The sequence below is a fragment of the Argopecten irradians genome, chromosome 3 (assembly GCF_041381155.1).
Source record: "Argopecten irradians isolate NY chromosome 3, Ai_NY, whole genome shotgun sequence".
Classification (NCBI taxonomy): domain Eukaryota; kingdom Metazoa; phylum Mollusca; class Bivalvia; order Pectinida; family Pectinidae; genus Argopecten; species Argopecten irradians.
The window spans coordinates 53,008,541-53,025,649 of record NC_091136.1 but is presented as its reverse complement, the minus strand read 5'-3'; the positions used below and the strand labels follow the sequence as shown (position 1 = coordinate 53,025,649).

The window sequence follows — 17,109 nt, the reverse complement described above, 5'->3', positions numbered from 1 at the left end:
TAATCCACATGTAGCTCCATATTAATTCTTAGCATATTAAAGCACTGATTATCTTTGATTAATAATTTACGTTGTATATAATACGGAATATATTGAAGGAATTTTTATCCAAAACCCACCAATGTTACCTATGATACTGATTGAAATACAGGTAAATCTCAAGTGACTTTACAGGTGAAAATAAAGACAGCTTATATGAAACAGTATATAATTGCCTTCCTATTGTTTCCTAAAACAACACCTACCTGTTGTTGATAAATATGTTGGCGTTAAGAGAACACCCCTTTGTAAGACTGTGCCAGGTGGTAGAGATTAGTTCCGCTCGAGTGATCACACCATGCAGGTGAGAATCGGGAGTATGTTTATGTAAGTTTTAATTACCAATCTCTGATGATTGTTGATAAAATATAACTCAGGATAATTGCTAAACATTTAACCGTTTTCTCCACGTTTGTTGTAGATTGAAACAGCTTTTTAAGTGCCGTTCTACGGAAGAATTACGAAAAAGAAATCGGCATTTTCATCGATCTACAAATGAAGTAGTCCAAAAAAATCTCACTTCGAGTTATACGAACATTTTATGTATGATTTTTGTCATTCGGACCAAAAATACTTCGTTAATTACGTAGTTTACTGAATACGTTATATATATTATCAGAACTTCAAGCTCCTGTAGGCCTACATGTGATGAAAGTGGCTAAAATGTTTTTAGTGACAACCTCTATATGTGCTTTAATATGTATATATAATCTGATAATGTATACATTTGCTTATAAAATTATCGATAATTATGGATGTGGTAAATATTCATACCTTATTAACTGCCGTAAGTTGGAAGATTACGCCAGCTTGGGCATTTAGAAAATGTTCATCGTCTCTCACGCGCTATTTGATCAGTTTACAAAGTTTATCCTAAATTTTCTTAGAGTTGTCTTTCTTCCATTGTGGATTTACACGTACATGTGGCATAACGCAGCCGTGATAAACAAATCTCCATTTCGTCCTGAGATTTATTTGCTCCCGAACTAATATGATTCAAATTACAAAAATCATTATTGTAAAAATTTTGATGTTTGATGTGAAACATTTATTTCATTTTTCCGTTGCGGGATAATTGTCACTAGTAGGGACAAAACGCGTGGGGCGAAGCGAAGCATTTTCGGGACGAAACGTCTTCATGCATTGTTAACAACATTTTCGGGACGGAGAGTCTAGATACATTGTAAACAATTCAAGTGAAAATTTTCCAACCTAAGATCATTTGGATAATGTATATGGTAAGGATATGAAAGCAGTTATCTACTTCTCCTATTTCAACATTACAGATACGCTTATTTCAGTAACTTTCATATTCAAAATTTGCTATTTAAAATTCCCGGTAAAATCAAAGTTGTTGAATACACTGCCGTTAGGAGCGCTAGTATCTGCGAGCAAGTTCTAAGCCAATCATATTGAGGAAATTGACTGAAAGAGAATTTTGCAACCACGATCACAATGGCGAGGTGATCCTCGCCAAAAATCTTTTTGTCTGAACCAAATTTCACATTTATTGTCTATGTGTAACTTGTACATAGACCATTTATGTATTAATACTGTAGTAACAGTGATTACAAACACATAGACTAAAATGTAGTATGTAGTACTATGTACATCTGTCTTTGATTTGAGTTCTAAACAAAAAAGTGGTACCTATTGGGAAGTTGTGACTTGGGCGGAGGGTGAAATACAGAAGAAATAGCTACACATGGAAAAAAAGAAAGATATACAGTACCATATGGATTCAAAGTTGCTCCAAAATCAATGAGACTAAATAACCAAAAAAAAAAAAAGCCATGTAAACCCCAAATATGCAATGACCAGATCAATGATAAAGCACCCTTCCACTTCCAGTTATCTGTAGCTATTTCTTCTATATTTCAACCCCCCACTCAAGTTACAACTTCCCAACCTCATGATTCTTCTGTCTTTTAGCCCCCCCCCCCCACCCCCCACCCCCCAACACACACATACCTGATTGATTGTCATGTTATTTCAGGTTCCTATTCAGGTATTATTCCTAAAAACCAAAAAGGGTATACACACTGTGTACTCTCAAAGGAGGGGAACCACTTCATTCAAAAATGGAATTTAAATTTCATCTTAATTTTGAAATTTTCAATTTAATTATTAATTACTGGACTATTAAAACAGTATAGAACCCCTCGGCTACAGACAAAGTACTGTGGTACACATTTCTCTTAATTAATTACTTTTCTTCAACTCAATCATCTTTTTCTCCAGAGCACAAAAAAGAACAGGAAACAACAGAAAAGGAAAGTAACATACATGTAGGCCTATATGTTTTCTGGAAATAAATATGATGTGTTAATTCTCACAGCATAGGCCTTCATGAATGTGAAGAATTAAATATTATCAATGTTTGAGAGAATTTCCTAGTTGTAATTCTATAGCAGCTACATGGAATGTACGTTTACATATATACATTGTACGATACATATACATCATAAAAGTTTCTTTCCTTCCAGCTGGACATTCATGTCATCTCTCTCCAGAACTCAAATATTGTTTACAAAAAAAACCAAACAGAGACATAGATAATTTAATTAAATCTCTGCAAAAAACTACACGAATAATTGAACACATATATTGTACTTGTAAAATATCTATGTATGAGCTAATTTATTTTCACATCTTTGACAGCTACATGCATGGACGTTCTATGGAACGTTTTCGTGTGGTTTTTAAATGGGAAATTATGTTACGATTATTTGTACTTAACCTTCATGATTCGGTTGATGTAAAATACGACGAATGCGATGCTGCAATAATTGCCCCTTGCCGGGGCCCCATCTCTGCATCGGCCGAATATTTGTGTCGATTTCCATGTACAAGATGCTTTTATCGAAAAATTATTACAAAGCATTGTCATTAATGTAAGAATACTTCATTTGCATCAAATGTATCATCTCAAAACAACAATTTGCATACCGCATTAGTGGTTTATCACACGAAACGCAACCGACACGACTGAGAAACACATGTCCATGTTGACATTTCCACGCAGCCTCGTTTTCAAAGAGTTTGGCGAATTTATATTTAGAACTGTGCTAAATTTACACAGGGCTTCCCCAAAATTTCAATGGTCAAAACTGGACACCGTAAGCAGAACTTGACCATCATTATGGTATACAATGACTTTTGGAAGGCCAAAGAATGCATTTAGACTGGTTTTCCTTGCCCGACTATTCACTTTAAAGTTATATTTTTAATGCAATTACATTTTATCATTATGTGTAATGCTCTAGCATACAAATACATGTCAAATTAGAATTACTAAAAGGGGTTTAAACATGATTTAATCAAGTTAGTAATTTTCAAGTTCAAAATACCGCAATATTGACTTTTTAACACCAAGCAATAATGTCATTAATGGGATTAAAATACCACAAATTCTTTAACACTGTCAACTTTCATGAGGTCAAAATTCGGGCCAGATTTCAAACCATATTGTTCACATAACTTATCTTTGTTCAAATATCAATACCTAATGTTCTTACAATTATTGATAACAATAACAGCATATTGTGTATATTATCTACAAAGGATATCGTAACCTATCGAGTTTCGAGACGGTGACCTAAAAATAAGGACACATTTTGTGAATGAAATTCGACGTGAATTCGATCGGGGTCTCTTTGACAGGAAGAATGTACAGACAAATATTAATGATGTCAGAAAATCGAGATAAATTATTGGACCAGTAGTCTAATCAACATATTAATAAATAAGTATAAATCACGTTACCTGGTTAATTACTTTGTTAAATTCGTCAAAACTTTGTATTTTGTTATGTTCCCATCGCCAGCCAGACCACTGACACTGTTGATCGCATTTTCCAAATAGCGTTCAATTCTCGCTTCAAACGGGATTTGAAAATGGGAAATCCCCGGATGAACTGTAAACCGGAAAAGCAGCCGACGGATACAGTAGGCCTACTTGTCTATAGAATGATTTGATCACTAAACAAGAGTTTTCACGGACTGGAGATGCTGTCTGAAATTTTTATTATATCTAGTCACAACACAGTACTTGCAGCTAAATCATGTATCCTTTCAACAACCGCGTGGCAGCACGCAGACCAAGCCTGGTCTACTTTCACTTCTGCTGAACTCAAGGGAGCTAACTAAGGCATAACGTTAAGCTTAGAGACATACATATAAATAGTAAACCGCTTCTGTGGTAATTTTGTGCTATAAATCTGAAAATATAATTCATTTGATTGACGTTCGTGTAGTTTATCCATAGTTACAATATTCCTTCATTCATTCATGTAAACCAATTCATTCTAGTCTTTATTATCCACCATGCTTGTAAGAAATTTAGCATTTTTGTTGAGGTTATGAGGGTATAATGATAATGGAGCACATCTAATTTATGTAATCCCGGTGGTTTTCACACAAATGAATATTAGTTCTTCTCGCGACAGTTGCATATTTTTTTTAAATCCCAATATTTTTTTCTCTTTTGTCACCGTCAACGAATTCGATTGAACAGCTGATTGCAAACGAGTCATTCATATGTTTCCACCAAAAGTGGGGTATGATCCCACGTTTCCCACCGCATTGCTATGCCATTGGCTATTCACATAACAACAGAATCACCACACATGTTTTGCTATCAGTATACACTGACTGATAATGATTATACATGTACTAAAAAGCATGGTTATTGAGTCCATGTAAGTGCAAACTGTAAATACTTAAGGATTATTTAGGTTTATTAAGGACACTTTGCGTCTATGAAAAAGAATGTCAGTTCTTTTTTGTCTATGACTTCATAAACCCAAAAGTTATTGAGAATAAATAATGCTTATAATTTACTATTTGAATAGCTCAGTATGGTACTATGATTAGGCTTTAATTTAATTTTATATGTGTATTTTATTTAGTTTTACAATAAAACAAATTGATTTCCGGTGCAATAATATCTTAACCAATAGTTTGATTAATTAGGCTCTCTTTTAAAAGTTTCCTCGGAAGTGTTCTTCGTGTATGATGTCATATAGTACTCACTGTACAATTTGTCCAGTCTTTGGAAAAACAACCTCAAACTTCTACTGGTAAACAAAAGAAAAAAGAGTAACATATAAAATTAAATTATCCCTAGGAAGTTGGTATAGACTAAACCAGTTAACCTAGCATTCAGAACTTAAATGCATGACAGAAGACATTAGTTCTTCTCTTGTTACATGATCAAATCTAATTATCTCTTACAGATTCCAGTATTACTGACAATTAAATTATTTAAATAAAATAATAACATTTTAAAGAATCACAGATTTACAACTAAAGAAAGAAGGAGAGGAGCCCATTTCAAAGAGATAACATGGCATGCTTATTTTGTCATTTAAGAGTGTGTAATATTTTTCTGTCAAAATCTTTCTAATAAAGTGTCCTTAAGTAAACAAAAGACAGATTTGATTGTGAAGGGACATCGAAAGATGTGTTTATTCAGAAGCTTAAAGAGATTAGATCCAACCAACTCCCACCTCATTTTGTAAGTATACTACTTAACCCTGGTCAACTCTAGTCAATGTATAATTTATACCCATCGGCTAGAAACAACTCGATTGATTGAGTGTCAGGCTAATAATCCAGAGGTCCTGAGTTTGATCCCTGGTAAATGCAGTGATAATGTTTATATAAAAAATCCTGCACTAGTTCTTTTACATGATTATGTAAGTTAATACATGCATTGAAAATTGAGAAACATTTTTTTTAAAAATAGCAGTATTTGTTTTAAGCTAGTATATCGATTAAGTGATCAACAATCTAACAAATATTACGTGGATTTATTTTGTACAGTGCTTTTTATTTCTCTAAACCTGCCTATATTATTAGGCTTTTTAATTGTTATTTTTTACCTAATATATAGGCAAAAAAAAAAAAAAAAACTTAAAAAGCCTAATAATATAGGCAGGTTTAACAGACCAAGTAATTTTAGCTTGATACATATTTTCTATGCCTTTCAGAAAGAAAATGGAACTACATTTTACTATGTGAAAAGGAATGGTGTGTACTTTGTAGCTACAGCTCATACAGACGTGTCGCCTGTCTTTGTTATTGAGATTCTAAGCAGGTAAGTATATATATTGGTCATGATTTAGTAGTCTTGATTTAGCCCACCATCATCAGATGGTGGGCTATTCAAATCGCCTTTCTTCCCTGGTCCATCGTCTGTCGGTCCTACCGTCTGTCCGTCCGTTAACAATTTTTGTTACCGCTATTTCTTACAAAGTGCTGAAGGGATCTTTTTCAAATTTCATGTGTAGGTTCCCCTAGGGCCCTAGTAGTGTATATTGCATTTTGGGACAAATCAGTGAACAAGATGGCCCCCAGCCGGCCATCTTGGATTTTGAAAGTTGAAGTTTGTTACCGCTATTTTTTTTAAGAAAGTACTGAAGGGATCTTTCTCAAATTTCATATGTAGGTTCCCCTAGAACCCTTGTTGTACATATTGGATTTTGGGACCGATTAGTGAACAAGATGGCCGACCGGTGGCCATCTTGGATTTTGATAGTAAAAGATTGTTACCACTATTTCTCAGAAAGTACTGTAGTAATCCTTCTCAAATTTCATATGTAGGTTCCCCTAGGACCCTAGTTGTGCATATTACATTTTGGGACTGATCGGTGAATAGATGGCCGACCGGCGGCCATCTTGGATTTTGATAGTAAAAGATTGTTACCACTATTTCTCAGAAAGTACTGTAGGAAAAAAGATTGTTACCACTATTTCTCAGAAAGTACTGTAGGAATCCTTCTCAAATTTCATATGTAGATTCCCCTAGGACCCTAGTTGTGCATATTACATTTTGGGACTGATCGGTGAACAAGATGGCCGACCGGCGGCCATCTTGGATTTTGATAGTTAAAGTTTATTCCCGCTATTTCCCAGAAAGTACTGAAGGAATCTTTCTCAAATTTCATATATAGGTTCTCCTAGGGTCCTTGTTGTGCATATTGCATTTTGAAACTGATCGGTCAACAAGATGGCCGCCAGGCTGTCATCTTGGATTTTGATAGTTACTGCTATTTCTCATAAATTACTGAAGGGATCTTTCTTAAAATTCCAAATGTAGTTTCCCCTTGGGCCCTAGTTGTGCATAGTGCCTTTGGGACTGATCGGTCAACAAGATGACCAATCGGCTGCCATCTTGGATTTCATTGTTGAAGTTTGTTACCGCTGTTTCTCAGAAAGTACTGAAGCGATTTGTCACAAATTTTTTATGTAGTATGTTTGTACGTTAAAAAAGTTTGAAAAGCAGGGAAAAGATCCCTCTTTCCATTGTCAGACATAGATCATTCTTTGGTGGGTGCCAAGATCCCTCTGGGCTCTCTTGTTGTGCTTTGAGAGTATTCCATTAAACTTGTAGCAATAGTTGTTATTTCACTCGTATGTTACAGAATCTACCAGACATGTAAAGACTTTTGTGGAGTTGTCAATGAAGAGTCCGTTAGGATGAATAGTCTTCTTGTTTTTGAGGTTCTGGATGAAATATTGGTAAGATATATGTATATATTGATTTTTTGTGTTATTGATTTTAAGTTTGAAGTTGATGATTTCAATTCAAAAGACACATATATATTCACCCATTCATTTTCTGTCCAATCATTGTCCAGTTAAATATAGATTTAGTTGCAAAAGGTTTAGTTAAGTTTACAATACCAGTAGTTCCATTTCTATAGTTTCCACTATTTTCTTGTTTTTCTTGCTTCTTCGGTTCATCAGATCCTTCAAATTCTATCAAAGTTTTTTCTATATCTCCAGACTGAAATATTGATTTAAAGATACCAGTTCTATGTGTGTACATATACAAACACTTTTATTCAACTGATTGCTGTAATAGCCAAGACAAGCAATTTCTGTGTAACACTTATTGCAGAACTTTTCCAAACCTTGTTTACCCTCAATGTCAATAATAAACCATGCCTATAGAAGGGTATACAAATTTCGGACTGCCACATGGTATTCAGCTGCTTACTATGAATTATTGTGGCATAGTTCAGTACATCACATCATCTTGCTGTTTTAAGTTAATTGATAGTATACAAGTGATGAATTGCGAGGGGTATCAGTTAAGTATTGACTGATAATTTAGATTCTGTAAATTATTTTGAATCATGTTTGCAGGATTATGGCTATGTACAGTTGGCTACTACAGAAAAGTTACGACCTTACATCCAATCCGATCCGGTTATCATTAAGTCAACTCGGGAACCAACAATCGACCTGGGGTCACGAATGGTATGGTACATATTGACTCATTAAAATATTATAAGGTCTTTATAACAATATGTCGCGGTGTTTAAATTCACCATATATATAATATGTATTATATATGGTGTTTTAACTACATGCGCTGTGTATTGTCTGAATTTACATGTCCCTGTTCTGTCTGAATTTACATGTCCCTGTGTCATGTAATGTCCTGTACATGTAAATCTGTGTGTGTAAGTTATTATGATGACGTACAATAGGTGAGTTAGGGAAGCTACTCTAGAAGTAGGTGACCGGGTTCTGATGAGGAACGTAGGTATATGTGGCAAACAGAAATTAGCTGATAAATGGGCTAAGGATCCCTACATTATCCTTAGTATACCAAATGCTGATATGCCCGTATACAAGATCCGGAAAGAGTCGGGACAGGGACCAATTAAAACTGTGCATAGGAACCTGCTCCTCCCTTTCATGTGGCTACCTAGAACACAGGGTGCTGATGAACCAAGGGAGACAACTCAGAATCAGAATCCCGGGATACAGTTTGATGAGAGTTCCTCCTCCACTACTGACTCTGATAGCTCAGATGATGATGGAAGTCAATCACCCAGGTACGTCATTCCTGCGAGGAGACCCAGGCGCACTGTCGCTGGCGCGCAACGACCAGTACAACCAAATACCTTTGGTACAGGGAATTCTCCGAAACAGGGTACCAGGGGTGTGTGTCGAAATTCTAACGCTGCAGGCATGCGCAGTGTTGGTCAGACACAAGACTCAGTTCCAGCTACAAGGTCCAGACGAGTCTGTAAACCTCCTAAGTTGTATGGAGAATGGCTCATGGAAACCTTGGTGCCATCAAATTCTGGGTCTGAGGTCTACGTTTAGACATTTAGAGCAGTGGGAGAATGTCATAGTGAGCAAGACCACTCCTGATTGTGAAAATTATATTTAATCTCTACAGCTACTAATGTGTATTACCTTATGTTTTACCATTTATTAAGTAGAATTGTAGCATAATTGCAATTTACATTCAATTATAATAAATGTTAGATTATACTCGCATCAGGAATGTTTTGTTTCACTTGGCAGAGGAGAAATTCTAGTTAAGCTATAGATGCTGGATATTACCTTGGGACACTGGCCAAGGTGATAAATTTTGTAAATATTGATTTCTAATATTGGTAAACAAAAATTTCTGTTCAGTGAGCAGTGATCCTTTAATCCTTGTAGGTAGGGATTGCCCCAATCACTTGGATACTGGATACTGTACTGCTCATTGATTTTCCTATGAATATTTTAACTGTGATGTTTAACATTAGGTGATTTAAATGCCAGGAGTCATTTTCCTTTGCAGGGGAGAATGTCGCGGTGTTTAAATTCACCATATATATAATATGTATTATATATGGTGTTTTAACTGCATGCGCTGTGTATTGTCTGAATTTACATGTCCCTGTGTCTGTCTGAATTTACATGTCCCTGTGTCATGTAATGTCCTGTACATGTAAATCTGTGTGTGTAAGTTGTTATGATGACGTATGAGAGGCGAGTGAATGGATTGGTTGAGTGTGTCACATTGACCCTGCATGACCCTGTCCTTGCACGTGCACGCCCACCCTTGAGGAAGCGTGTCCGCACATTACGTGGAAATAGGCACTGGACTGTACATGTGTGCTTTACGGCCACAGTACTAAAAGGGTTATCTGTCTCCGTTTTTATATAAATAAACTTTCAACTGTTTATAGCTGTTGGATTCTATTTATATATTCGTGAACCAACTCACATACTATCACTCTCGTGACATATATATATAATATATATGAATTCAACATAAAGATTATCTCCCCCTGTTTTGGAACGTTAACACAATACATGTAGTTCAGTTGCAATATATATTTGGACTTTGAAAGCATTCATTTGAATTTTCTAGGGTACATTACTGAACCTCTGTAAGGAATCACTCTTATCTTTATTGTTATTTACCTTTGGCTAAATATATGCAAGCCTAAAATGTTTTGCAAAATTATCCTTTTTCAATAATTATTTTGGCTTGAATTTATGATAATTTTCATAGGCGTTGAATTTACTGGAAAATACCCTTAACACCTTCCCGATCTCATCGGTACATTTGTACCAATATGACTTTGATAATTTTCTAGGGTACATTACTGAACCTCTGTAAGGAATCACTCTTATCTTTATTGTTATTTACCTTTGGCTAAATATATGCAAGCCTAAAATGTTTTGCAAAATTATCCTTTTTCAATAATTATTTTGGCTTGAATTTATGATAATTTTCATAGGCGTTGAATTTACTGGAAAATACCCTTAACACCTTCCCGATCTCATCGGTACATTTGTACCAATATGACTTTGATAATTTTCTAGGGTACATTACTGAACCTCTGTAAGGAATCACTCTTATCTTTATTGTTATTTACCTTTGGCTAAATATATGCAAGCCTAAAATGTTTTGCAAAATTATCCTTTTTCAATAATTATTTTGGCATGAATTTATGATAATTTTCATAGGCGTTGAATTTACTGGAAAATACCCTTAACACCTTCCCGATCTCATCGGTACATTTGTACCAATATGACTTTGATAACGTAAAAGTTTGAAGGCATCAATTATTAACCTTTATATTCCTTGTAGAAACGAAATATTTATATCAACAGAATCTGTGAATACTCTATTTTATGGTCATATACATTTTACAATTTGGTTTGATAGAATAATTTAGTCTGCTCTAGGTTTCCGTTGAAAAAAAATGTTTGTTAAAAAGTGCCGAAAATGCTGTTAAATTAGCTAACATTATTCTTAAATAAACCATTCGGAAAGTGAATGTGAAATATCGCAGTGTTGTTATGACATATATCAATGAAAAGCTTAGATTGCAAGCAAGAAAAATGTGTTTTTCTTATTCCTTTATTTTTTTATTTTTTAGAAAAGTTTCTCAAATGAAAAACACATCCGATGTTTTTCGCAAAAAATTGAAATGTAATTTTTTGACAAAATTTGCAGCTGGCAACTTGCTACAGATATTGATAAATTGTATTTGAAAATCTCATAACTTCTTTGATCTTTGTCAAAACGAAACTTCAACGGGACTGAAACCTCAGAAGAATACATGCTTAACTCATTGTTTATCAATTTAATGTTTTACTATGATATGTGTAACTACTAACTTAATCAATACATTTGTACATGGTTTTGCTGCCAATATTGTCTTTTTAGCTGTTTTTATTTGATAACTTTGATATTCTAGAAATATGGATTAATTCTGTTGAAATGTAAGTGAATGTGATATACAATAGTACTAATAATTTTTTGACAATTAAATAATTAGGATGTCTTTCAAAGTAGTTGTTGATACATGTTAGGGTATTACGTGGTAAACCTGAATTGTGTCAAATGTATCATTCTTATGAAGTTACACACTACCTTTTACAGCATATACCAGGTATTTTATTAGCTCACCATCATCAGATGACGGGCTATTCAAATTGCTTTTCGTCCGTGGTCCGCCATGCGTCCGTCCGTCCAGCCGTCCTTCCATCTGTTAACATTCTGATAACAATCGGTCAACAAGATGGCCGACCGGTGGCCATCTTGGATTTGATAGTTAAAGTTTGTGATCCCTATTTCTCACAAAGTACTCAAGGGATCTGTCTCAAATTTCATATGTAGGTTCCCCTAAGACCCTAGTTGTGCATATTGCATTTTGGGAATGATCGGTCAACAAGATGGCCGTCCGGTGTCCATCTTGGATTTTGATAGTGAAAGTTTGTTACCACTATTCCTCAGAAAGTACTGGAGGGATCTTTCTCGAATTTCATATGTAGGTTCCCCAAGGGCCCTAGTTGTGCATATAGCAATTTGGGACTGATCAGTCAACAAGATAGCTGACCTGTCGCCATCTTGAATTTTGGTAGTCAAAGTTTGTTACCACTATTTCTCAGAAAGTATTGAATGGATCTCTCTCAAATTCCATCCGTAGGTTCCCCTTAATTAGCCCCTACTAGTGCATTTTTGGGACTTATCGGTCAACAAGATGGCTGACATCCTGTAATCCTTGATTTTGATAGTGAAGGTTTGTTAAAGCTGTTTCTCAGAAAGTAATAACGGGATCTGTCTCAAATTTCATTATGTAGGTTCCCCTTGGGCACTAGTTTTGCATATTGCATTTGGTAAGTGTTGGTCAATAAGATGGTTGACCGACCGCCATCTTGGATTTTGATAGTTATCGCTATTTGTCAGATATTACTGAAGGGATATCTCTGAAATTCCTTGGGTAGGTTCCCCTTGGGCCCTAGTTGTGCATAGTACCTTTGGGACTGATCGGTCAACAAGATGGCCAAAAAAGTTTGAAAAGCATGGAAAAGATCCCTCTTTCCATTGTCAGACATAGATCATGCTTTGGTGGGTACCAAGATCCCTCTGGGATCTCCTGTGATAATTGAAGTTTGTTGCTGCTATACATCTCAGAAAGTACTGAAAGGATCTTTCTCAAATTTCATATATGGTATGTAGTAAAAGTTTGAAAAACAGAGAAAATATCCCTCTTTCCGTTGTCAGACATAGATCATCCTTTGGTGGGCGCCAAGATCCCTCTGGAATATCTCTTGTTAGGTTAAAAGTGCCTGAGAATCAATGTTGTTCTTGTCCTGAATTATTTGAAACATTCCTTAATTTGATAAAAGTGTTCAATTATAAGTGTATTTTTTATCCTGTAGTTTGGTATTGAGACAAAAGTAGCAGCAGGGTCAGCCTCCAGTAAGCCAGTAGTGTCCTCAGTCAATCTGGTGAGTTTATTAACTCTTCATAATCAATGGGAAGTCAAGTAGTACAACTGTAAGAAAAAGACTTCAAATAATTTCGCATGTGAGCTCTAACAAAGATTCAAATATGTACCGAATAGATGTATAAGCGCATAAAAAATGCACAATTGTCAGTTAGAACTCTTGACTGTTAAAAATAGCAATAACACAAAATATGATATGCATAGAAATCAAGTGGTTTACCGTAGCTCGTCTGTTTCCTTATTTACTGTTTCTGAACTTTTAAAAGAAGACTGGTTTAAAGATAAAAGAATTCTAATGCAACTTGATTATTTTACCTTTCACAATAACATGTAAAACTAATGTTGTTTTTTCCATCAGGAGCACAAAAGGAATGAAATCTTTGTAGATGTGATAGAGAGACTGACAGCTGTTATCAACAGTGATGTAAGTAATTCTGTCTTGGCATATTGCAGAGTTATCTCCCTTGTGGGTAGGTATCATTTGTAAAGTATTGTGAGCAAAAATGACACTGTTTCCCCCCAAAAAATATGACATTGCACCCATAAAAACATGACAACGTAACATTTAGTACCTACACCCAAAGGCAGATAACTCTGAAATATGTATATACAGTACTCAATGCGTGTAACATTCCCTCGACACGCACGCGAAACGAAAAACGAAAACAAAAAACCAAACGCAAACGAACGAAAACGCTAACGAAAAACGAAGAACGAAAAACGAAAAACGCGTTTCTCTAAACAAAAAAACGAAAAACGAAAAACGCAAGCTTTCGAAGATGAACGCAAACGAAAAACGCAAAATGAAATACGCAAACGAAAAACGAAAAACGAAAGGTAAAAATCGCTGAGACTGGAAATTAAACGTGATCATAGTAATCGATCCGCACAACGGTTGTATAGTGATCCGGATTAGTCTATATATAGTTACAGCTATATATAGTATCTTGGTACTTGTTCACCTCGGCAAGCAATGTCACGGCCCAGGGCACAATAACAAAAGATTTGGTCACGGGTGTACTATATAAACAAAGGACGCATGTTTATACAATTTCATAAATGTATGTCCTTGCTGTACCGGCTTGCAAATACAATATATTTTTCAAAGATACATTAATAATAAAATTGTAAGTGTAATAACATGAACAATAGGCATTTTATCAGTGTCTTATGATATAAAAAACACTCTTGAAAATTATATAACTGTAATATATACAAATATATTTAAAAAAAAAAAATACATATATAAAATTTGACATTGACAATCATTTTCAGAAGGAAAAATGCACTAATATGTTTCTTTCTAATTAGTGTTGGGAATCGGTTGTAAAATGGTAATCGATCATCGGTTTAGGACAATTTACTAATTATCGATTTTATAATCGGATACTATTTATAGAAAGCTCTACTATATTTATATATTTCACCTTTTAGTTTTTCTGAAGAATTTTAGAAAGATATCCACTGAACCAACAGTCATGAAGAAGTATTTTTTTTAATTCAAATTCTTGAGTATCTATGATGTTTAAAATATTTTGATATGTGATTTTGCACTGATATATAACATAATAAAGGTTCAGAACAGTATAAGATAAGCATGAGTTATCTCCCATTTTAATAATCGATTATTACCTTTCATAATCGATAGTCTTTGGAAAAATCATAATCGATCGATCATCGATTAAAATCGAGAATCGGTCCAACACTATTTCTAATAAAATTGTTGTATACGTATGGCACGTGGTTAATACACGACGAAAATCACTAGTTTTTCGTAAAGGTGTTTCGAAATTACTGTATCCCGATAATGGATATAAAGTTCACCATACGGTTTACATGCATAAGAAGAGGTCTTCAAATATTTGAACAAATTATATGAGACATTCAATGTAAAAATACATGAACATTTATGAATTTTAAGTCAACAAAATAAATTTTAGACCACAAAATGTGTAAATTTAGTGAAAAACAGTCTTGGGCGATTCTTTTATAATTCATTATTATTTGTTCTTTATTCTTAATTTCATATTACTATTATTCTGCAAATATGTTTCTGTCGTTATTTGGTTAATTACATGTACGTGGTACATGTATGTTATTGTACATATTCAAACACGATTTGTGAAGGAATATGGTATCCAAATAATGCTGACTGTTACAGTACACATTTCAAATTAATCAGAACAGAATTGATGAGGCATATAAACAAGAGGTTATTAACAATGTATTTACTGTAATACAACATATGGTATACTGTACAAACATTCAATTGATAATTTTTGTTATAATTTTATTTTACAAATTAACCTATTGTATATGTTGTGATTTAAATGAACTTACTTGATGATGAATATCACTTTCTATTACAATGTCCATTTTATAATGTTTTATGCCAAAAGTATATTAAGAAATAGTAATACAGAAGACCAAGTGTGTTTTTTTTAAAGTTAAATTGTTAAGTGTTAACAACGTTAAAAAATTACAAAATTCTGGTAAATTCATCCAAGGATTTACAAGTGACAACACCAAGGACTTAGATGACCACACTTATAAATCTTTGATTTATCTATTTTGCTTGTAAGAAAGGGTGAGATAAGTGAAAAAGATGAGACATTTGCTGAAAATTTGATATCCATGGTATATATGTATCAGTCTCTTTTGTAATATAAATAGTATCTTTGACATGTTGTAACTTTCACTAATGGACCGTGAACGGTATAAAATGAATTGAAATAACTCCCCTTTCAAAAGCCTGTCGGACCATGACCGAGACTGGGCGATTATATATGTTAATTAATTAGTGTCACCTGATCACACCCAGCGACAACGGCTAGATCGGAGCTCTGCAAATAACACGTGTCTTACCTGAGTTACGGTCCAGATGTTACCTGACTCACCGTATCGTAACGGGTAGTGGGTATTTCTACGTGTAGAAATTAAATTTAGTTCGTGATATATTAGTTAGTTGCAATTTACCGGATCGTATTTTAATATAATGGAGTATATAAGAATATATAAGTAGATATATATACAATCCAAGTAAAAGATGTCCGTAAATTAATGTTACCAAAAATAGTTCATGAAATATAGAGATATCGTTTTTGTTTTTCATTTGTACTAGGGTAAATGTGATATTTGATAAACACGTGTTTTTAGGAAAAGATGACATATACCTACAGCTCGATCGGTTAAGCTTCAGACTACAGCTACATACATGTACATGTACTAATTAAACGTTCAGTAACTTCAGTAAATTATTAGAAATCCTGCACCCTGTTACATATTCTATATAATTAAAGTTTCAAATGTTTTGGAACATACAGTGAAATAGGTCTAGTGCTACACCGGCAGTTGACTCCATTTTTTAGTTTTTGATTTCCCAATCAAAATGAAAAGAAGTACATCTGGTTGACGAAATGCAAACGCACCCAAATGCAAACGAACGAAAACAAATTCAAATAAAAGCTCAAACGCAAACGAACGCAAGCGAACAAAAACGAATCGGGAAGCGCAAATGCAAACGAAAAACGATAAACGAAAGGAAACTCAAACGAAACTAAACGAAAGGAACGCAAACGAAATCCAAACGCGTTTGAGGGAATGTTACACGCATTAAGTACTGTACAGAAAATGCATTTGATAGTTACTATATCTGTGGATTCTGAAATATTTGAGATGTTACTTGCTATGGCCAATGCTACAATCTATATCAGATTTAGGTTGACTGCACTATAAAATCAGTTTTATTGCCTCACTATCACAAAAAGACTTACAGAACGCTAAACACTAAATTTGAATTGATACAGCTGCGATGATTGATTAATAGACACTCAAAAATAAATTGTTGAATTACGAGTCCTCTTTTTTTAAATTGTAGGGCACAGTTTCTCGACTTGAGGCTAATGGTAGCATCAATATGAAGAATTTCCTGGTGGACAGTTCAGAAATTAGGATAGGTCTGAATGAGGACTTGGCTATCAAGGCAGGGACACTCAAAGGTAACACAAACCTGTCACAGACAAGAG

General features: G+C 34.4%; 2 protein-coding genes across 3 annotated transcripts in view; one reads left to right on the top strand and one right to left on the bottom strand.

The window, feature by feature from the left end:
• LOC138319023 (RAC-beta serine/threonine-protein kinase-like) overlaps positions 1-3,944 on the bottom strand; it is a 54,026-nt gene extending 50,082 nt beyond the window's left edge. For both annotated transcript variants that reach the window (XM_069261905.1, XM_069261904.1), the window contains exon 1: positions 3,805-3,944. The gene's annotated coding sequence lies outside the window, so the exon portion shown is untranslated. The remainder of the gene's footprint in view (positions 1-3,804) is intronic.
• The window catches only part of LOC138319024 (AP-4 complex subunit mu-1-like), a 33,720-nt gene continuing 20,534 nt past the window's right edge, over positions 3,924-17,109 (top strand). Inside the window, 8 exon segments of the mRNA XM_069261906.1 lie at positions 3,924-4,104; positions 5,471-5,556; positions 6,032-6,138; positions 7,466-7,562; positions 8,193-8,306; positions 13,017-13,085; positions 13,443-13,508; positions 16,962-17,082. Coding sequence (XP_069118007.1) covers positions 4,047-4,104; positions 5,471-5,556; positions 6,032-6,138; positions 7,466-7,562; positions 8,193-8,306; positions 13,017-13,085; positions 13,443-13,508; positions 16,962-17,082 — 718 coding nt within the window. The 5' untranslated portion in view covers positions 3,924-4,046.